The 22,375-nt window shown below is 38.5% G+C and overlaps 2 protein-coding genes and 1 long non-coding RNA gene across 11 annotated transcripts; 1 reads left to right on the forward strand and 2 right to left on the reverse strand.

The window, feature by feature from the left end:
* The first annotated feature begins 1,151 nt into the window (after positions 1–1,151).
* On the forward strand, positions 1,152–5,324 carry LOC131334009 (U-box domain-containing protein 15). Its single transcript, XM_058368874.1, has 4 exons — positions 1,152–1,786; positions 2,229–2,345; positions 2,960–3,382; positions 4,078–5,324. Exons 1-4 carry the CDS (start codon positions 1,421–1,423, stop codon positions 5,131–5,133), a joined length of 1,962 nt encoding a protein of 653 aa, XP_058224857.1. The 5' UTR covers positions 1,152–1,420; the 3' UTR covers positions 5,134–5,324.
* Positions 3,785–4,874, reverse strand: LOC131334010 (uncharacterized). The gene is made up of 2 exons (XR_009202000.1): positions 4,735–4,874; positions 3,785–4,557 (listed from the first exon to the last, which is right to left on the reverse strand). It is a non-coding gene; the product is annotated as an uncharacterized LOC131334010 (long non-coding RNA).
* A 5,787-nt stretch (positions 5,325–11,111) lies between the features above and the next one.
* On the reverse strand, positions 11,112–21,028 carry LOC131333871 (uncharacterized). 9 transcript variants are annotated; one of them, XM_058368666.1, is made up of 9 exons: positions 20,852–21,028; positions 20,672–20,736; positions 20,537–20,584; positions 20,378–20,451; positions 15,249–15,282; positions 12,675–12,742; positions 11,704–11,828; positions 11,517–11,605; positions 11,112–11,433 (listed from the first exon to the last, which is right to left on the reverse strand). In XM_058368666.1, exons 2-9 carry the CDS (start codon positions 20,733–20,735, stop codon positions 11,378–11,380), a joined length of 558 nt encoding a protein of 185 aa, XP_058224649.1. In that variant the 5' UTR covers position 20,736; positions 20,852–21,028; the 3' UTR covers positions 11,112–11,377. The 9 variants fall into 9 exon arrangements, with proteins under 9 accessions (XP_058224649.1, XP_058224647.1, XP_058224642.1 ...); XM_058368664.1 differs by having other exon boundaries at positions 12,675–12,745; XM_058368659.1 differs by having other exon boundaries at positions 11,112–11,605; positions 12,675–12,745.
* Between the last annotated feature and the right edge of the window lie 1,347 nt (positions 21,029–22,375).

Genomic DNA, 22,375 nt, shown 5'->3' on the forward strand with positions numbered 1-22,375 from the left:
ACAATTTTGTGTCATAACGGCTTTTAAAACGAAGAACAGATGGGATAGTTTTGTATTTCTCCCTTCTCTGTATCTCTTCATCTTCTTCTTTGTTTTTTAACACAATTGTGTGGGTTCAATTGATCCCACTTGCCCTAACCTCCCTCCTCCGCCCATGGGTCTTGCAGCAGGAGTTCGGGCTTTTCACCACAGCCTTAAGCTCCTTGAACAACAGTACTATATAACCACGGCGGAAATAGAAACAGGTGCATCGATCTAATGTAATCAACCTCCTTACTTTGTTGGTTGAGAGAATTCACCATCTTTACAGTTATCCTTACTAGGTTAGGAGGTCCTTTCTACGACAAAAGTCGGCCGATTTCTTTGCAAATAAGACGTGAAATCTCACTGTTTTCTTTCCTTATTCATCCGTTAACACAACTTGTATTAAGCTCTAGATGTTGGAGGACAAGAGGGGTGCAACTTATCCCAATAATATGTACTCCTAATTTCAATCTAAGCTACCCTTTTTAATCAATGTGGTTCACTGTTTTCTCTCAAAAACATTTGATATGCTGATGACTTTTTTCATTTTGAACAAGAAATCCATCTCAACAATCCATTTCCATATGAACTCAAGATAATATTATTCTGAATCGTGAAAAAATAATTTCAAGGTCATAAATAAAGAAAAATTGATTTTGCCACTCTCTTTTTTTCTAATGGCATTCTCTTTCTCGCACAAAACAAATCACCTAATTAATAGAGACACAAAAGAGAGTGTCATTAGAGAAAGAGTGAGTGGCAAAATCACTCCCCTACATAAAATGTGTTTCTCCCCCTGTCGAATTTTTTTAGTCCGTCAACTTGGATAGTCCGGTGCGCCAAGAGGCCCAAGACCACTCTGATACTTTCTAGTTATGATTGCCTTTGTTTAATTAAGATTCTCGAAGCGACTCCTTCTCTTTCAAAGCGATTTTCAATAAATTTTGTATACGCTTATCACTCATATTTCTCTATCTATTTCTCCCTAAGTTATGGCCCGACAACCTTCATCAATATTTTTGCCAAACAACACCGATGGGTCCCAGTAAATAGCTACTTCTACAACCTATTTAAGTTGACTCGTTTGACCGTGAACATGCAAATTTGGGGAAAATAACGAACTTTCAAAAAACCTTTGTCTCTATCTTTAACCAATTTAGTCTCTCAATAGCCCGCGAAATGTGTGGTTTCAGACCGAAAATCCCGCCCATAATCTACCATTGAAATAATACCAACAAGAACCACCAAGAAAACGCAGAGCTCATAATATACATGGTAATTAGGGTTAGGGTTTCTATCTCCTCCTCCTCTTCCCCCTAAACCCACCTCACCCCTTCTTCTTCTTCTTCTTAATGCATTGCTCCTTATCTTTCTCTAAATCCCAAATCCATTAGCAATGTTGAAGAACTTGCCAATGGTTACATCTCGAGAGGACAAAAAGGAGGGAGAAGGGGAGATTATTTTGGACGAGGAAGAGAATAATGCGCTGAACAACCCTAAGAACAAAATGGACGTGATCCAGGAACTAGTTGCTTTGATTGAAGCCGTTCAATCCATCGGAGATTTCAGACGGACGCAGAGGAAGGAGGCCCACAGCCTCGTGCGGCGGCTGAAGCTCTTGTTGCCGTTGTTGGAAGAGATTAGGGATATTGACACGCGCATCCCTGAGGCCGGTATGACGTGTTTGTGTAATCTTAAGAGGGCGTTTCTCGCTGCCAAGAAATTGTTGAAGATGTGTACCGAGGGCAGCAAGATTTATCTGGTTTGTGTTCTGATTATATTTTATTTTTCACGTAAAATATTTAGAATTTGGGGATTTTGAATCAACATCTCTTATTCCGTCACGTGGTCCACCCTCATGTATGATACTCACCACGGTCCCGTTTGATGATATGAATCGTTCATGTTTGTCACCAACGCAGAAATTCAAAAATAGGCTAGACTCTAATTGTTCATTTCTCCATTGAAAATTTTGATCCGACCAAACCTCTGCCGATACCTAATCGACCTGAGTTTTTGGCAGAACAATCAGGTTTCGATCGTAATTGTGTGTCACATGAGGGTGGTGATGAGAGGATCTCAATGAGTACTCTAGAATGGAGGACCATTCTATTTCGCCTTGATTCCATAGAAAAAAAGGCTTCCTAAAAGAATGGGACTATTTGGTGTTCAATAACCGAGCTGTTTCTTTGTTTCAAATTCAGGCACTGGAGAGCGAGGATGTCATGATCAGGTTTCATTCTGTTTATGAAAAGTTGAACCAAGCTTTGGATGGCATGCCATATACTGAAATAGGCATTTCAGAGGAAGTGAAAGAACAAGTATGCTTATTCCCCCCTCTCCTCGTATTTTCTGGCTCAAAATTCTGCATGAATGATATAGAGAAACATTGCTAGTGAGCGGAATTGAAGTCGGTAAGCTTAATGGAAATTTCTATCTAGAATGATGCGATGTTAATGTTTTCGTTTTTTCTTTCTTTGGTAATTTGCACCCATTTGTTTTTTGATGGTTGCGGTGGTTTCCGGGATTCTTGTTGCTAGGTATGATGAACTTACTACAGTGTTTGCAAATTATGGGGCACAAATTTTTGAGTACCATAAGATAATGACTTGGCATTTATTTATTGAACAGGAATGTTGCCTGACATATAAATTCTGTACTACGTGTTTCTATTCTGTTCATGCATAAGTTTTCTGAGAAATTTGTGAGTAGAGAATTATAGGTGGTTGAAATAAGAAACTTTATGAAAATCGCATACAAAGATATATGGTAGAGCATACGAAAATAATAGGTAGATTTGTCCAAATCATCATATTCTATCGAACGTGCCAGAGTCCCTTAGTCATTTATGCTTTTTAAACATCGATACCCAAATATTTCTGCAAGTTCACTAGCTTTGCTTCAAATGGCGACACTATTCTAACTTCTTTTCCAGGTTGAGCTAATGCGGATGCAACTTAGACGAGCAAAGAAGCGAACGGATACTCAGGATATGGAACTCGCAATGGACATGATGGTAGTATTATCCACCGAAGATGACAGGAATGCAGATAGTGCCAGCATAGAAAGGCTGGCAAACAAGCTTGTACTGCACACCGTTGAGGACCTAAGGACAGAAACTGTAGCCGTAAGGAAACTTGTCAAAGAAAGAGGACAAAACGCAGAGACTAACAAGCAAATCGTAGATATTCTGAGGAAATGCAAACAAATCGCAGGACTTGAAGTCACTGGTATCCTCGATGATCCAACTGTGCCTAAAGCTCTTGCCAAATGCCCTTCTCTGGCAGTCCCTAATGAGTTTCTTTGTCCGATTACTCTAGAAATAATGTCAGATCCTGTTATCGTTGCAACTGGACAGGTGATCCTGTTATCTTCTGCTACAGTATTATCCAATATAGACGTGAATACATTAATTCATGCATTGTGAGACCTAGGAAAAATCTTACCTTAGAAACAGTAATAAAAAGGGAAGATAACGCTATAACTTTTTCAGTTTACCTTACTTTTTGGTATAATCTTCTGCTTCGTCTCCCATATTCTGTTAAAGAGTGTTGAGCACCGAGTGGAATTTTAGTGAGAGAAATGAGGTGAGTATAATCGGAGCCTAGGTTACATGATCAGGTACGGGTATGACAGTATGAGCCTAGGTCAAACTCCTTTAATTCTTGTGTCCAGGTCACTGGAACCTGGAATATAGGAGTGTTTTATCTAGTTCAACCCATGAATCATATTAGATATTATGCATAGGCCATAGCTTCGCTTTAAACTGGAATACTGAATATGCTTTTAGTTGAGTGCCCTACTAAAACTGTGGGACACGTATCACACACCCTAACTCAAGTCCCCAATACTGGTACCATATACATTTCAAAGAATCCATATACCACAGTCGAGCTATTTTGTTTTCTGTGGTTCTACTCAAAGAAAGGGAATAAAAACATGCTTACTTTTTGTCATGACCTTCACCAAGTAGGATTGTGGTTTCCTATACTTCCCCAAATATCATGAGGAGCATATATACTAACTTCTTGTTTGAATTGTGATCCATTGAAGACGTACGAAAGAGAGAGCATACAGAAGTGGTTAGATTCTGATCATCGAACCTGCCCAAAAACTGGTCAAGTTTTGGCTCACTTGTCGCTAGCTCCGAACTTTGCCCTCCGAAATTTAATCTTGCAGTGGTGCGAGAAGAACAATTTCCCACTTCCCAAGAAAGAAGCTCCCACAAGCTCCGACAACTCCAATGTCGAACAAAATAACGAGATATACTCAGTGGTCCAAAACCTATCCTCTAATCAGCTAGAAGTGCAGAGAAAGGCAGTTAGAAAGATCCGTATGCTTTCTAGGGAGAATCCAGAAAACCGAATTCTAGTAGCTAACAGCGGAGGAATCCCACCACTGGTTCAACTCCTGTCTTATCCAGATTCGAAAATCCAAGAACATGCTGTAACAGCTCTACTGAATTTGTCGATTGATGAATCAAACAAGAAACTCATATCAAGAGAACAACCCATTCCAGCCATAGTCGAAATCCTGCAAAATGGAACCATAGGGGCAAAAGAGAATTCAGCAGCAGCTTTATTTAGCTTATCAATGCTCGACGAGAATAAAGCAAATATAGCATTGTCAAATGGGATTCCACCATTAGTTGGTTTGTTGAAGAAGGGGACAATCAGAGGGAAAAAAGATGCTGTCACAGCACTGTTTAACCTGTCCTTATGCCAAGCAAATAAGGCAAGGGCTATTGAGGCAGGGATCGTTGCACCTTTGCTGCATTTACTCGAAGATAAAAATTTGGACATGGTTAACGAGGCACTCTCTTTGTTGCTACTTCTCGCGTCAAATTCTGAGGGCAGGGAAGAAATTGGGCAGATTTCAGTTATCGAAACTCTAGTTCAATTCATCAAAGAAGGAACACCTAAGAATAAGGAATGCTCAGTGGCACTTGTTCTTGAGTTGGGTACAAAGAATCCGAATCTAGTTTTGGCTGCTCTACAGTGTGGTATGTATGAGCACGTGGTTGAACTTGAGAACAGTGGAACTAATAGAGGTCAAAGAAAAGCGAATTCGCTTTTGCAGCTTATGAGTAAGTCTGAACAGAACTCCTGAAGAGTTAAAGGGAAAAGACTTCAAGGGGTTTGGTTAAAGGGAAAAGACTTCAAGGGGTTTGGTTGATTTGTAATATACCTCAAGTGTTTACTGAATTGGTATGACTTGATGGAAAATTGATTGTAAATACTACGTTGTCAGCGTTGATCATCGTGAATCTTGACAAATGTAATTTAATTCGTTTATTTTCCCGTTGCTCTCTTTTGGAGGAACTCGTTTATGTACATAAGCAACTAATCTTAGAATCTCCTTTAACGCGAAGAATTCTTCATAGGTTGTGTGTGATGATACTGCAAGTCTGCAACAATGCTTGCTTGATTTAAATCAAGACCTGGTTGGATACATATATGGATTGGAAGAGGCAGAATACTGAATGCAGAATGCTATTTGTTCAAATTTACGTAGCAGTTAGAACCTTTTTTTGGTCAATTTTTTTTTTAATAAGCAACCTTTTTTCGTCATTTCAAATGAAGATTCATTATTCATTCCATTTTAGCTTACATGCTTGTAGCACTATGGAGATTGCCACTAACCACGAATGACAGTTCTAATTGAAAAGATCCTCGATCTCTAGAACCACCATTCGGTTCAATGGTTCATTATAAAAAAAGATTGCTAAATGGTGACGCTCATGTGCATGAGAGTATAAGGGAAACACTAACTGCACTTCACTCCACTTGCCCCCCTCCCCAAGTCCCCTAGAATAGAGTAGAGTAGGATTAACGAATGACAAAAAAAAAAACTGGTGACGTTCATGAGACAGTTGTTTGTTACTTTGTTTAGGTTAGGTAATTCCGTAATTGTGAGTTTTCATTTCCATCATGTTTACTCTTAAGTAACCAATGCACGGATCATGAGCGAATGTTAATGCAGTACGTTATTGTATCACTAGTGGATGTCAAAACATAATAATATAGTCCTAATCAAAATAAATGTGTTAGATGCTCTAATGACAAACGTAATCTATACGTAGCGTGAGTTACCATCTTGAGAAGTTTGCCTATTTGTGATCATATATAAGAGGCAACATTTAAATATGGATACATTATCTTAAAAATGAGGAGAGAGGGAGAGGTAGATTTATTAAGAAAATCTTCTCTGTGTCTTTCAAAAAAGAAAGTGATCTGATAGCTACAGTTTAATGTGAAAATTTGATTGGACGGCTGTGAATGAAACTTTGCATGTTTGTATGCTTGAATGAAAACTGCTCTGTTTTATAGATATAGACTAGAAATTGCAAAAAAAAAAGACCGGGAAGGGCTTCATCCGAGCAGTTTTTTGGTTCAAACAAAAACTGCTGAGATGAAGTTCTTTCCGGTCATTTTTTTCCGATTTCTTGCGGATACCCTTAAAATCACGTTCTGAACACATTGAGCGGCTCGGATCATCGAAAGAGTAGTTCTAGGACCACACCCTTTTTACACACCCATACACACAAGTGTGTGGGCTCCACACACACTAGAGTGTAGTGTGTGTGGGGCCCACATACTTGTGTGTGTGGGTGTGCATTTGGGTGTGTAAAAAGGGTGTGGTTGTAGAATTATTGTCATCAAAATTCGAACAGAAAATGAGAGAAATGGAGAGGTCCTTATTTTAGTTAAAATAAGAACCTTTTTATTTGAAAATGGTTGTATGTGTGTGTGTGTGTGTGTGTGTGTGTGTGTATATATATATATATATCGGGGCGATTCCGGAGACCCTTAAAAAAACCTCTAAACACCCCCCTAGGTTCCCGATCGAATTTTGATAGTCCAAGCCGCTCAATATAATCAGAATGTGATTTTAAGGGTATTCGCGCGAAATCAGCAAAAAAAAATGGCTGGGAAGGGTTTCATCCAAACAGTTTTTTATTAAACTTTATTGAACGGTTCAATAAAAAACTGCTCAAATCAAGCTCTTCCCGGTTATTTTTTTTGTCAATTTCTCGCGGGCACCCTTAAAATCACGTTTTGAACACATTGAGCGGCTCAAATCATCAAAATTTGATCGAAAACTATGAGATTAAGATTTGGAGGGTTTTGTAGAAGTTTTTTAAAGGGTCTCCGGAACCGCCTAAAATCTTTCCCAAAAGTGGACCATCGTTCCATGTTCATTTTGGAATTTTGGATTTGGAACTCCCTCTTTGCGCACGATTTCTAACAAATTTTCTCTTAATTATTACTTTCGTTTTCTCTATTTATTTCTCTCCCCTATCGAAATTCCAAAATAAAAATCCCAAAACGAACTGACCGACGTCTTTGCGAGAAAGGCGCACCATTTGGACCCATTTTGCTGATTTTATTTATTTATTTTGGTCCGCCATTTTGCTGATGGTTAGTGGAGTATTTGACTTTGAGATATCATTACCTCTCCGGTGGTGCTTGCTGCGCAAATCCCATAGAAACGGGCTCCTCCTCAGTTCGACTGTCTCCGGTCCACCTCCAGTTTTGCTGTTGTCCCATCCCGAGCCCACAATAATGATTGTGTTTGCGTTGTAGATCTCGTCGAGAAATTCAACCTCACCAAAAATTATATCGATTGGATACTGATCAGCATGCATTTATATTTGGGAAAAAAAGTATTGCACACACATCTATAAATTTTTTCAATAAAAATGTGTTGTTCAGGTATTGGTCAGTATCCAATTAGCATTAGTCGTGGTGGATGAAGGTCTCAATGAGATCTATATTGGGAGCATTTTTTATCATTGTTATGAGCCCGATATGAAACATACAGAAAGCGAAACTGGAGGGGTTTTTTTTATCATTGTTATGAGCCCGAGATGAAACATACAAAAAGTGAAACTAGAGGGGGACATCGAACAGTCAAATTGGAGAGGAGCCAGTTCCGCACACCTCTCTAGGCTCAACAGATCCCCTCAGTTTTTAGGCTGCGAATGAATTGAGCAGCTCGGATCGACTCGTCACCGAGTTTCGACAAAAACTCAGCTCAATTAAAGAGACTCGTTTAGCAAATGACAAAGTTTGACTTGTTAAGGGCTCGAACTCAAATTTTTTGCTTGTTTACAAAATGAGTCGAGCTCGAACTCGACAAAGCTCGCTCGTTTGCCCTACTCAGTTGTATCCGAAATATTGTTTATCACTCGGTAATAGGTTTTCATCAAATTAGAGAAGAAAGACTTGTTAAGTTGCAGATGTATGCACAGAAATTGTCAGTTAACCATTTTGGTGCAAAACATAAAAAGAGGGTTTCTGCCAAATCACTATCCTCCGTAGGTCAACAAACAAACCAAAAGTACACCCATACATATCTCGAAGATTTTTTAGTCTGAGCATGCACATTTCCCATCTCTCCCTGGGAAAGTTTTACTGGAGTAGTATTTTGAATGGGCCTGCAAATGTATTCCCTCTCAAGCCATTTTCGGCTAAGCACAATCTGCTCCAATCCGTCTCTTTCTATCTCACAAGAAACTTGAATAAACAAGAACAAAGTACATGCATATATATCCTTACACCTCGATGTCTATATGTACACATGTATGCATTTGGAAATTTTTTGTCATGCTCCCAAGTGGTATAGGAGCATGATGCTTTCATTGGATATGAACTCTTAGATTAAAAAATATGTAAATCAAGACCGTTAAATTAAAATCACTCTGCCAAAAAAATATTACTAATCACAAAGGCAGATTTTGCCACTCCACTCCACTCGGCTTTGATTTGCTTCAGCTAAAATCCCAACAACTGCAGACAGTACTATGGCGGGTACCTGTCTGCAAAGATGCACCGGTTGAGGAAATCTATCCTCGTGCTCCTCGTTTGCCCGGTGGCGTTTCTCTGCTCTTCTCTGTCGTCCGATTCAGTCGATTCTTTCAACCACCATAAATTCACTCCTGGTAGTAGTAACAGCAGTGCTACAGCCACCGCACCAAAAATGCGGTGGCCGGCCACGGCACGCCGTGTGGGGCCCACTCCGGGTCTCGCACGGATGATCCGAGCCGTTCAATAATTTTAAAAAAAAAAACCGAGTGGGCAGTGCAGAACATCAGCTCGATCCGATATGTGTAAGTGCTCGGATCAACCTTCTCATCTTTCTGTACACCAGAAAATTAATCTTTCCATTTTTTCCGATTTTCCAAAAATGAAAACTTGATCCGAACACCTACATATATCGGATCGAGCTGATGTTTCGCTATGCCCACTCGATTTTTTTTTTTAAATTATTGAACGGCTCAGATCATCCATGCGAGGTCCGGAGTGGACCCCACACTGTGTGCGGTGGCTGTAGACTTTCTGCAGTAGCAACGCTCTGTTTGGAACTTCTGGAAGGAAAAAAAAGAGGAGAAAATTTTACTATTCCTAGAACTCTATTTTACCATTTTCTCTCCCTTTCCCTTCCTTTCCATAAGTTCCAAAGTCCACAATTTTTTGCTAAAATGCCATCTTTGTGCTTCGCCTCAACCACCACCCTCCCCTTGGCCACCACTGACGTAAAAAAATTCGGTACAGTCCAGTTTGCCGTCAAGAGCACGGCGGCCTCGACGTGATGGTTTGTGCTCAGTTTCTCAATTCTTACTGTTTTCTATGAAAAAAAGTGGGATTCATCGTTTTCAATGTCAATTTTCACACTGAATTCTTGACAAATTTGAAACATGCCAGCAAGCTACTGGGTTTTGTTAGGAGGTTGTCATGGACACAATATGTAGATTTGCGTCATTTAATAATTGATTTTATTAATTTATATGCCACCGACACTTAAAGAAATTGAGAGAGAGAGAGAACAAAAAAGTGGCTGGTTGGTTAATTTGGAGAGAGAGAGAGAGCCATGGTGAATCGTTTCATTTTGAACAGGTGGCAGGGGCACTTACACACACACACAGCAATGTTTGGTAAGTGGAGTAGTTTTTGGCCTGGACGTCAGCCCATTTTCTTTTAAAGTCATGAATGTTGAAGTATTGTCTATTCTAAGAACCAATTGAAAAATTAGAGAAATTCAGGTTATAATAATACATTTTAGTTTGATGAAAAAATTTCTAATTAACTTTATAAACGGAATAGAAAAAAAATTGACCGCCTAACTAAAAGTTTCATGAAGTAAAACTCGAGAATGAAAAAAAGAAAAGAAAAAATCAGGTATTGTCAAGTCTGTTTTTTGAATATTGAAAAAGTAATTATTCTCAAGTTAGCTACGTTGATAGAGAAGGTAGAGGGGGTATCAAAAGTCATTTTCAGATCTTCTGTTAACATTGTTAGTATAGCACTTTAATCCAAAAGCTCAATGAGGTTAATTGCTCATTTGATGCTTCAAAAACCTAAACCATAGGGAGACAATCCGTACTTTGCCTTTATTTATAAATAAAATTCGGAACAGATTGTTAACGGAATTAATCCGATATAATCCAAATCTGATCCATATTTGAATTACTAGATTTGAATCCTAATTGAACCCGGTCCTCTTTTCTTTTTTTGTCATTCTTTAATCCTAATCTACTCTACTCTTTTTTGTTTTTTTTGTCATTCGTTAATCATAATCTACTCTATTCTAGGAAACTTGGAAAAGGGGAATAGGTGCTTATGAAAATTCAGTCCATTAACAAGGCCTACTTTCATACAAAGAAAGTAAGTAATTAGTACAAAACTATAACGTACAGTTTTGAAATACCTGAAAGAAACGACTGCTGTTTACTGAGTTTTGTTCATATATAATTTTTTTTTGTACGATTAGAATTCCTCACAATGAAATAAAATGACAGGAGAGGAGCAAAAGATGATGGATCAAACTTCAAAGGATAAGAGACTAAAAGAGGTCTGGCCGGGTTTAGATTTCTCTCTCCTCGGATTTGGAATAGACCCAGATTTCCATAATGAAATGATTGAGGAAGAACATAGAAGGGATGCTCTAAGAACATCTAGGAGTAAATGCTCCAAACTAACTGAATTGGTGATGAATGTGGCCACACACGACTTGGAGATCATATGCCAAATCCGCCCTCTAAGTGGGTAATTACAACTAAAAAAAAACAATAGGAGATTCATGGATTGTAGGAGATGGCATTTTCCTTGCTACTTCATAAGAAATCACAAAGTAAAATAGAGTAGTATTTTACAGCCTCCGAAAGATGAAATAAGACTCATTCAGAGACTTCATGCAAACAGACCAGAATCAAATTATAAGTGAAGTAATCTCCCCTATTTTAGGGCCTCCGAACGATGAAAAAAGACTCCTTCATAGACTTCATACAACCAGACAAGAACCAAATTATGAGAGAAGTAAACTCCATCCCTCACATAATAGTTCTACCGAGTCAGAAGTATTCACAATGACAGGGTTTTTCTGCAAAAATCTTTACTCCATCCATGCCTGAAAAGCAATTAAGCGAATAACTTCCAGTTGGTTCACAGAGAGAGAGAGAGAGAGAGAGAGAGAGAGAGAGAGAGAGCAACCTCCCAGTTGTTTCAACTCCTCCTCTGTAAGCAGGGCAAAAAAGATACCAGTAACTCCAAAACCAGGCTCAATCATTTCAGATGCACAACTGGAGACATCCAAGGAAAGAGGTGTAAGCATTACAGACATCAATGGGTGAATCAATTTTCTATACAATGACAAACAAATGGTCAAAACAATTGGCACCTGCCGAAAACTTTTTCCAGGAATTTTGTGTGATAAGATAACCAAGCTTCTTCACTTTCAAGATATCTTTTTCCAGCGAAAGGTAAGCCACCCTTGTGTTTTTCGTCCAAGTAAATCTTGTATGTCTGCATTTTATTTAAGATAAATGTGATTCCAAATTCTCAACTCCATATGTAGGGAAAGAGACTGTTATCACTTTCAGATCACTAATACAGATACATAAAATACAAGCTAAGGATTCTAAGAATTGTAGAGTTCCAACTTGGACTCAATTAACGAGGGCTGACTTCTATACATTGTAAAACCCTGACCAAAGATGCTTCATTCTGGTCAATTAAGTAGACCGCAAACCAACAGAATCAGAACTTCCGTGCAATCTATTCAAGTACTCCTATAATCTTACCGAACCAAACCACCATAAAAAATCACGTTTATCAAACAAGACTAAGACCAATGCACCCAAACCTCACGTGATGGCATGAACAAGGACTGCCAAAACCGTTTATTAGTTGACCTTTCTTTTGTAATTTTCTCACCAGACCTCCATAATTCCAAAACTATCCCTTCTTCCTTCCAAACCCTAAATCATAACCACCAGCAGCAGCCGCCACAACCACTTCAGTTCTTCCCCGCCACCACCCATGACCCAACTCACCCAACCACCAATTCCTCTGCCTCTGGGCACCTCCACCACCAAACCCAGCCACCGTTAGCCACCTCAGCAATTTCCATCATTGACACATAAAATTGGAATTTGTCTCAAACTATAAGGACCAAATTGACAAGTGCAATTGTGTTCAGGATGACTTTGAAACTTGCAGTATTTTACGACGACGAAAATAGTAGATAAGCCTGAATTTATAATCTGCCAAACTTAAACGAATTGTACGAGGTGGAAGTAAAAATCGCATGCATACATGTATAAAAGAGCTGTCCAAGAAAAGAACAAGAGAATCTAATTCTGCACGCACCTTTCTTTCTGGCATCGGAAGAGGTTTGTCAACTTCAGTGTCCATCTTAGTTTTCGATTGCTTTTCCACTTCTAACGATGCAAAAGAATCATTAGAATTAGACAGAATAACATCGTCAACAAGTAAAATTAGCACCATCATTATGTATAACTGAAGTCCAACGAATCTTGCCAACGACAAGCATGGTAAACCTGTTACATGTGTTCAGTCAAAATGATAAAAATGACCACTATAAACAAAGTTCACTGTAAATAGTTCTTCTGCACAAGCAACCAAAGAAATCCCTAACCCATGTATTCTAATCTCCAAAGTAACTGAACAATCACATAAGATGGTGCTAATGATGGTGCAGCACCACTTTAGTTGTTGCCTGTACATCCTCCTATAACTGGCCGTTTGCAGGGAAGAGAATCCTTTCTTTCTGCTTTTTCTTTCTTATTTTCACTGCCCCCACCATATCCTCCATGCATCGCAGATTGCCTACCCACCTATACAAAACCCAGATTGACCCAATTGATCAAAACCCACTGTGCATGTGTTTTCAAGTTATAGTCTCAGGAGCATCCTAATCTTAGCGATCACTGTCTATTGGGATCTGTCTGGTCTATTTGAGTTTCCGGACAGTTCGTTCAATCTCTCACCTTTGTGGCCACTGGCCCACCAATCGTTGTTCCTTCAGATCTAATTCAGACCTGGCAGTACTCTGTTCAAGTTCATGTAGGCAGAGATAAAAAGCGGTGGACTGCTTAGACGAGCTTACGAAGCTCAAAAGCAGCCATCGACTGCCGATTTTTCATTTTGAAATTTGGCAGATCTTGATGCTGCCTAGTTCTGGTGTGATGCTTATGGGTTCTGAGTTCAACGTCCCTGATCAAGGATAACTTTTGGTTCTATGAAACTGTGCATCTGTATGAATATTAGTCTCCTTGTGTCTTTTGTTTGGCGGTCTAAATTGGGTCCTGTTTCGGATACATTGGGTGTATCAATTTGGGTTTTGCTCATGAGGAATTGAACTTTTATCATATTGGGAGCTTTGATATCTTATTGAGAGATTGTAAGCTCGTTTTTATGCTTTCTAAGCAAAATATGGGAAAAAGTTTGCACATTGGAGTTTCCTAGGGGAAAATCCTCCTTATGTTGAAGAAAGGTTTTCTCGACAACCCTTGGCCAGGGAAATAACGATGACATGGGTAACAGTCTTGCTAGTCTACATAACTTCGATACTCCAAAGGGCGTCCTCCCAGAGTCTCCATCACCACTGGGCTCATTTTATCCTTTAGATCATATAGACGCAGCTTTAGTTGTGGAGACAATGTCAATATATGACGACTTCATTTCTGACTGCAAATCTGCTTCGCGGGTCCTTAAAAGCATGGATCAGGGTAGCTCTGATAACTCTCAAGCTCCATGGAAAGAGATCAATGAAGATTTGGACCCCATTCTAGTTGCAATTGAAACCACAGAGACTCTTGGAAGGACAGTCATTCATGCATTTCTACTGGGCGGCCCCAAAACTGAGTCAAAATCTCAAAACACGAGTTGTAGCAAAGAAAGAGAGTTTAACAACCATGTCGCCCCAACCCAATGGGGCAAAAAGAGAGGCACTTAGAGAGATTTTTCTTTATTGGGCTTTTGTGTGGGACCCCTATTCCTTCTTAAAAATAAAGTCAGCAAAAAACATGGTATTCATAATGCCCATCATCTCTAATTCCATCAAAAATAAATAGAAAAATGTATAAAAATTTCCATTCCCCGAGCAATTTCGTGAACTTACTAGTAAGTCCCTATAGACCAAATACTATTAGTGACAACAAAAAGCTGATCTTGCAGAAGGAACTAGGATAAATAAACTGGAAACAGTGGCTACTGTATGGATAATTGTATTTGTAGTCCATCTGGAAAAAGAAGAAGAAGCTATTCTATGGTTTTCTACACATCAAGCCCAAGACTCTCTATCAGCAATAACATAAGGCCAATAATATCCTTAAAATCTGTGTGACATGGTTCCTTCAAAATGTGTAAAGTACCCGGGTCGGATACTCGATACTCGTTTAGTTGGACTTCACCTAGCCTCATTGCAATTCAAATTTACTACAAACAATATGACAGAACTCCTATATTATGCATGAATTTTCTTAAGGCGCCTTGTAAACATCATTTTGGTGTGTCCCCGTGGCCTTCACGTAGAAATTGGATGAATCCGACAATTGGACAAATACGGAGAGCCCAATTTACTTCAAGTCAACATTAATTAAGTTCACGAACACATTAAAGAACCATTCAAAGCATGGAACCAATGTTTTCAAAACCTATAAAGCAACGCATATTGGCATCTGTGATGCAGCGAACAACAATATGACTACTATTGCTTGACATCTCGCTAATTATCGGAATCGGAGGTTAAAAATCCTGGATATGTATCCGCTGCTACAATAAATATTGACCGCATAATAAAAAAAATTCATGCAAGCACCACTGCGAACTCAAAATGGGGGAAAACATTAAGGGTAGAGCAGAAAACAAATATAGAGATGATAACAAGGAGATATCCAAACTTTAAATGGCAATACATACCTGTGGTTCTGCTTCCATCCAAAACAATTTTATCCTGCGAAAATAAAAATAAAAAAAGTCCATGAAAATCCTTCAATTGACAAGAGCAATATGCTATACAGAAACGTTAATGCTATTGGTACCCCTACCTATGGTTGCACATACAGCGTACATCACCGTGTAGGGCAAACCACCAGTCCCACACAAATGATCCGATGACTTCTGAATGGAAAAGTAGAAGATTGGATCAAGTACTTACACTTACTCAATTGAGCTAATTCCCTACAGGGCCACTTGAAAAAATATTTTAAAATCCAACGGATCGGATCATTTGTGTGAGACACGTAGCGGCCACACGGCGATGTACGCCGTATGTACAACCATAGGTTGGTACCAATAGCACCTCTCATACAGAAAAGACAATTCACATTTACACAAAAACTGAAACTGAAAAACAGAAACCAAATATCCAACAACCACAGATCACCTAAAAAAACCAATCTAGATATATTACTAGCCTCCCACTCAATCCATGTCCTATCATGTGCTACGTCAAACGTTAGTAGACTCATCAAAATGAATCAAGTACCAATGTTGAGCACTTGACATGTGGATAAGGGTAGAAGTGTATGAGATACTTGACACAGGAAGCTTATTGCATAATTGTGGTGAACGTTGCATCATATCCATATTCTGCATTACTGCTATAGTTTTTGTTAGAATATTAATGTTTATGATGTTATAATGTTTAGTTGCAACCGTAGTATTGTCCTTTCATGTAATAGGGTTTACTTAGGGTTTCTACGTTTTCCCTGTATAATGATGTACTGGCTTCTTGTAACATAATACTCTGAATCGGAAGTCTCAGAGTATTATGTTACAAGAAGGCTTTGGAGGGGCATTATGAATGGATGGGGAGGCTTTTGATAAGAATACTTGTAGGGCGGTTGGTGATGGGTGTAGAGTGAAGTTTAGGGAGCATGTATGGTGTGGGGATGCATGTTTGAAAGAAACTTTTCCGAATATTTATCTTTTAGCCTGTGACAGAGATGCGAAAGTTTGTGATTACCTCAAAGTCCACAATGGAGTTATTGTTTGGGATATCCGCTTGCGTATAGATGTGTATGCAGAGGAGGCGGCGGCTTTGATGGTTTTGCTCTCTAGAGTGTATGATGTGCGGGGCTTAGGAGAAGGGGAGGATGAGATGCGGTGGAGCCTATCCCCATCTGGAGCCTTTCGGGTGAATTCCTTTTATCATGCTTTATGTCGGAGGGGTAATCCCTCTTTTCCTTGGCAAGCTATTTGGAAAACTGCGGCTCCGCTTAGAGTGAGTTTATTTGTTTGGTGCGCGGTACAAGGCAAGATTCTTACTATCGATAATTTGATTCGGAGAAGGAGAATCGTGGTAAATAGGTGTTGTATGTGCAAAAGGGATGTAGAGACAGTCAATCACCTCCTCCTTCATTGCTCGGTGGCGTGGGACCTTTGGTCCTTGATCTTCTTTTGGTTTGGGATACAATGGGTTGTTTCGAGTAGTGTCATGGAACTCTTAATTGCTTGGAATGGGGCCAAAGTGGGGAAAAAAGAAAGCGTGTTTGGGCTATGATCCCTCTTTGTTTGATGTGGGTGATTTGGCGTGAAAGAAATTTGTGGTGCTTTGAAGGGGTTGAAAAGCCTTTATCTAAAATTAAAAGTTTTTTGCTAAATAGCTTGTATAGTTGGGACAAGTATGATTGTTCTCCATCTCTTGACCAATTTTTAGATTGGTTTGAGCTTTTTCAGTCGAATAGGAGTACAAGCGTATAGGGCCTTTTTGTCTTGTGGCCTTCAATTGTATATGGGCGGCATTCCCTTAATGCCTTTTTGGTTGTATAATCCTTTGCTTATCAAAAAAAAACATAATACTCATGAATAATAGAATTTCTCTATTACTAGTTTTACTCCAATTTTCTAAAATAGAATGTAAAAAAGGTGAAATATAGTTGAGACGACGCAATATCATATCAACCAATTTCGTATGTCTTGAATATGTTCATGGCACCACCCCAATCGTAGTTCAAGCAGAAGCACATTACGCAACCTTCTGCAAAAGGCTGCAGCAGAGACTGATTTTACATGAGCACTTCAGAGACATGTTCTTTATGAGCAACATGTGAAACCACATAATTTCCCTCAAAGCCATTTCATGGATAGGGTAATGATTACCCATATTGATGAGTCATGATGTGCTATTGTTGAGTTGAAATGGCAAAGGAAATTTTAGGCCACTTGACAAGTGCAGTTGTGAGGTTAAACCACTGTGAGGGACACTGCCTATACTTTATCTGCTCAAACCATTGTCGACTTCTACGACCACTGGATGTCATCATGCAGAGTACAGGACAAAAAAGGGCAAATCTAAAAACTCCCAAGTACAACACCTAGGGCCTTTTTATCTTAGGATATTGCATACAATTTTATACTTATTATTTTGATAATTCTGTTAAGTCTTGAGTCATATCTGTTGTCGGAGTAGAAGCCTAGCAGCCTATAAATACCTATGAATTCTGTTTAGAAGAGTTGATTTTGTGAGGCTCTGCCTAGTTCTTGTGAGGGCGCGACTCCTATTTCGTTCTTGTTCTTCTTCCTCATAGTAGCCCTTCCGATGTTACAGTTCAAATGCCCCAAAAAGTGCCATTTTCAGCTGCAAAACTCCAGTCAGTCAAACCTAAACAATCCCTAAAGCTTCACCACATATAGGCCATCATTGCACCAAAAAGTCAGTGTCATACTTTGACATTGGTTCTCATTTTGGTCTTTTTCGTTAAGCCTTGCATCAAAACGCTGAAAATGATGCTTTCCTCTTTGGTGGGGGACAATGAAATGGCATGGCCCATCACACTTCTGCTAAAATCAGCCTTCATTTTAATTCTTATATTACACGGCTGGCCCGAGCTAATATATGTTTTGCTGACCCGATAGACCTAAGGTCGATAAGACTAAGGTAGATATTTGTCGAAGCTTGTAAGGCATCACCTTGAGGAAGTTCTTCCAGACGAAGCAGCATCAGAGACAGCACAAGAGGCTGTTCTAAAAACGTATGCAAGCACAAGGAGAAGCGAGGCGAGGCCTACAGCTTCAGAGGGTTGAGAGAAGGTGTAAAAACCCTTGTCTGACCTACTAACCCTTCACCAAACCTATCAAATAGGTGTAGTTCACCAAAAACCACAAAGTTGAGATGAGTCAACACAAGCAAAATACCTTTTTTATTTTTCTTTTCCATTTTTTCTAAAATCCTTTCACCCCATCCAACTTTTACAATTATACAACTAGCATTTAATTTTAGTCATTCGACCCATGGTTTCCAACATGTCATTGGGCGGAAAATTACATACTTCTCATCTTTTCACAAATTTGGTCTCAAAATCATGCTTGGTGTACTAAATTTGATCACTTCAAAAGGCAATACATGCCCCCTAGCCACCCCAAATCCAACACCAACATTTTGTAGCATGAACATTTCAACCCAACAAGTATTATCTACGTAAGTGGGGATCAACTGAAGACTTTTTTTTGTTATTAATATATACATCTATTTATGAGATCATATAAATGAACACCAAGTGGGCGTCACCAGTCTACGAGAACGAAAAGTGAGTAAAAGAACCATTACAAAACCCTCCACAGCAACTAATTACCCAATAATTCTACTACTAAAAGGGGATCAAATGAAAGACACCCTATCACAAAGACATTCCCCGTATATGCACCACAACACATAGAATGACCATTCAGCACTCAAGCACCAAGCCAAATATTAAGTCAATTCCATTATATTGTGCACTTCCCAACCAAGAATTTCAGGCATCTTGAATCACAGCCTACTCAAAAGACGAGCTTGTTCAAGTGCCGTTTGGCAATGACAACACTCCCATGTCATGCTTCAAAGTAACTTCCATGACAACACTTTCATGTCATTTGCATTTAACTAACTTCAACCTGATTGGATTGTCTTAATTACTAACCAATAAAATACTGGTTTACTTATTCATACTCGATTCTCAAATGTTTTCCTACATAATGGACATAATCATGAGATGAGTGGTAAGCCCCTAAGGAGACATAAATAACAAGCCCTTGTAACATAATAAGTTCAAAGTTGCTAATAGACATGGGTTCGCAATAAGGTCAATTGCAAAAGGATTAGCCCCTATATGGTAGGATGGTTTATCTCAAATTCTCAAGTCTCAACCACTGAAGTGGAAGACATTGGGTTAATGTGTTGGTGTAAATGGTGTATACTGAAGGGCCATAATAAGAACACCGCCATTCAAAGCAAACTTTCTCTGTGAATCCTGTAGTGCACGAAATGAACTCTTAATCCTAAGGAAAGTTGTGGGCTCAAACTCCTAGCCCCATTTTGAGTTACTAATGTGTGAGATTTTAATTTCCCAACACCTCAGTTTTTTGGTGGTTTAGGTTAGGGTTGTGGGAAAATGATTTTTGGATTCTATTCTTTTTGTAAAAATAAGACAATGACCCTTCCAAGTTAGTTGACTTAAGGATGAGGAACAGGGTCACAATGCTAACACAAAGGCCGCATCCTTAATCACTCAATTCTTAATTGCCAACTATAAATAAGATATATCACATAAAAGGCCTACTATAGGCATCCAAAATAAACTGCAGAAACCCTAATTAACCAATTATTCATCCATCCCTCTCTTCTTTTTTGTTTATTTTCCTCCTTCAAGGTTTCTTCGTCTCCAACCATACTTCTTGTTTTCCATTCTTCATTTCTGATTGCTTCTCTTTCCTTTCTGGTATTTCTTCTTCATCTAATTACTTTATGTTTTTCCGATGTGGTGCCTCTCTCTCTAGGGGATCTTGGCACCTTGAACTGTCCAAGGCTTCTTAAGACACTGGTCATATTTGACACAGATGAAGTCAAGGATATACAAGATTGACATGCATACGTGGATGATTTTCTATATTGTTTTGACATAGTCTGGTGGATGAGTTGTGGGACTGATCATCACAGAAATTGTGATTGGCCTATCCCCCCTCCTCTGGGCACAATCCACATCGACTCCACTTTATAAAGAGAAATCCGCATAGACTCCACTTTATAAAGAGAACTAAATCATGTAGTATAATTCGTGTAACAATACCTTTCTTTTGGATTTAGGTGGAGACTTGTCCTTAATATTAAACTTTTTCAACTTTGTTTGCAGCCTTCTCACTCCTGCACAACCATACAGATAGACCATTCAATTAGATATCATCAAAGGAACGAAATTCTAATCAATTCCAAGAATTGTAAAGCGCACCCGTGTCAGTTCCTATTTGATAAAGCTTTGCATGTTTCTTTACAAACGCTGCAAAATGTAAGCCCAAATGTTATCCTTATGTAAATTGTAAAGGAAAGCAAACCCGATCTATTCCAACTTTAAAATAATACATACCTACGAACCTCCTTTCTTCATCAAAATCCATTGTGTCGATCCTATCAAAATCCATTGTGTCCATCCTGTAACAATAACATAAAAAGGTCACGCAAATTCGAATGTCGATGCGTAAAACATACAGCTCGCTCTTCGAAACACCCCAAGATGAAGAAGACGAAGAAGAAGATTCGAACCTACCTCGACGAAGAAGAGAGGCGCAATCGACCGAAGCAGCAGATCCGAGGTCGCTGTTGAGGACGATGAAAGTGACGCGGATTTTTTACTTTTTCTTTAACCTAGGGTAACTTACCTGATGTTCAGTGGACTTGGGTCTATAAATTCATTATTAGGCCTTTTACCTATGTCAAGTTGAGTATCAATAAATTAGCCCAGTCCAATATTTATTTGCCATTTGGAAAGATATGATACTTCAGGACGTGTTTTGATAATTAATATCGGTCAAAAATAAAAAGTTCTTTTCACACCCCTGACAACCCCTCCTCTGGCCCCACCGTCTCCCCCCCCATCCTTTTCCCGCCCTGCCCCCAGTTTTAGGTTTTTTTTAGTTTCTTTTTAGTTTTACTTTTAGAAGACTTTAAATACTTTTTTTTTTTTACTTTCACTATTTTTTTTTACTAAGACTTTAATTACTGTTTTATTTTTTTTACTTTAATTACTTTTCTAAATTTCAATTCGTTTGAATCGATGGAAAGATTTTAGTTTTCTGATTATTTTATCCTAAATGGTCATAATTAAATTTTAACTCCAGGGCTCTCGTTGATTAGTTCTAAGAGATATTTGATTCTATAACTTTCTTAGGGCTAATCAACGAGAGTCCTAGAATCAAAATTTAACTATGACCATTTAGGATAAAATGATCAGAAAATTAAAATCTTTCCACCCGTTCAAACGGATTGAAATTTGGAAAACTTAATTTTTTTAACCTCTTTATACAGTTTATATATTAAAAAATATAGTTAAAAAATTAAGTGTTTCAAATTTCAATCCGTTTGAACCGGTGAAAAGATTTTAGTTTTCTGATCATTTTATCCTAAATGGTCATAATTGAATTTTAACTCTAGGACTCTCGTTAATTAGCCCTAAGAAAATTGTAGAATCAAATATCCCTTAGGGCTAATCAACGAGAGCTTTAGAGTCAAAATTTAATTATGACCATTTAGGATAAAATGATCTGAAAACTAAAATCTTTCCACCGGTTCAAACGGATTAAAATTTGGAACACTTAATTTTTTAACCATATTTTTTAATAAACTGTCTAAAGAGGTTAAAAAATTAAGTGTTCCAAATTTCAATCCGTTTGACCCGGTGGAAAAATTTTAGTTTTTTGATCATTTTATCTTAAATGCCCATAATTAAATTTTGTTTCTAAGACTCTCGTTAATTAGCCCTAAGAGATATTTGATTCTACAACTTTCTTAGTGCCAAAAATTCATTATAACTATTGAAGATAAAATGATAAAAAAAATTCCACCGATTCAACCGAATTAAAAATTGGAATACTAAAATAATATTAAATAAATAAAAGAGAAAAAAGATACAGATTACATAGTATAAACATTGTATGTAAATAAATAAAAAAAGAGAAAATGGGTTCGGTATTTCTGGGATGCGTGGGGGTATTTTCGAAAGAGGGAAGGTGGGGTCGGGAGGTGCGTGTGTCAGGGGGGTGCGAGAAGAGATTTACGTCAAGAATAAGTTAAA

This window comes from Rhododendron vialii, chromosome 7a (genome assembly GCF_030253575.1).
Source record: "Rhododendron vialii isolate Sample 1 chromosome 7a, ASM3025357v1".
Lineage (NCBI taxonomy): Eukaryota > Viridiplantae > Streptophyta > Magnoliopsida > Ericales > Ericaceae > Rhododendron > Rhododendron vialii.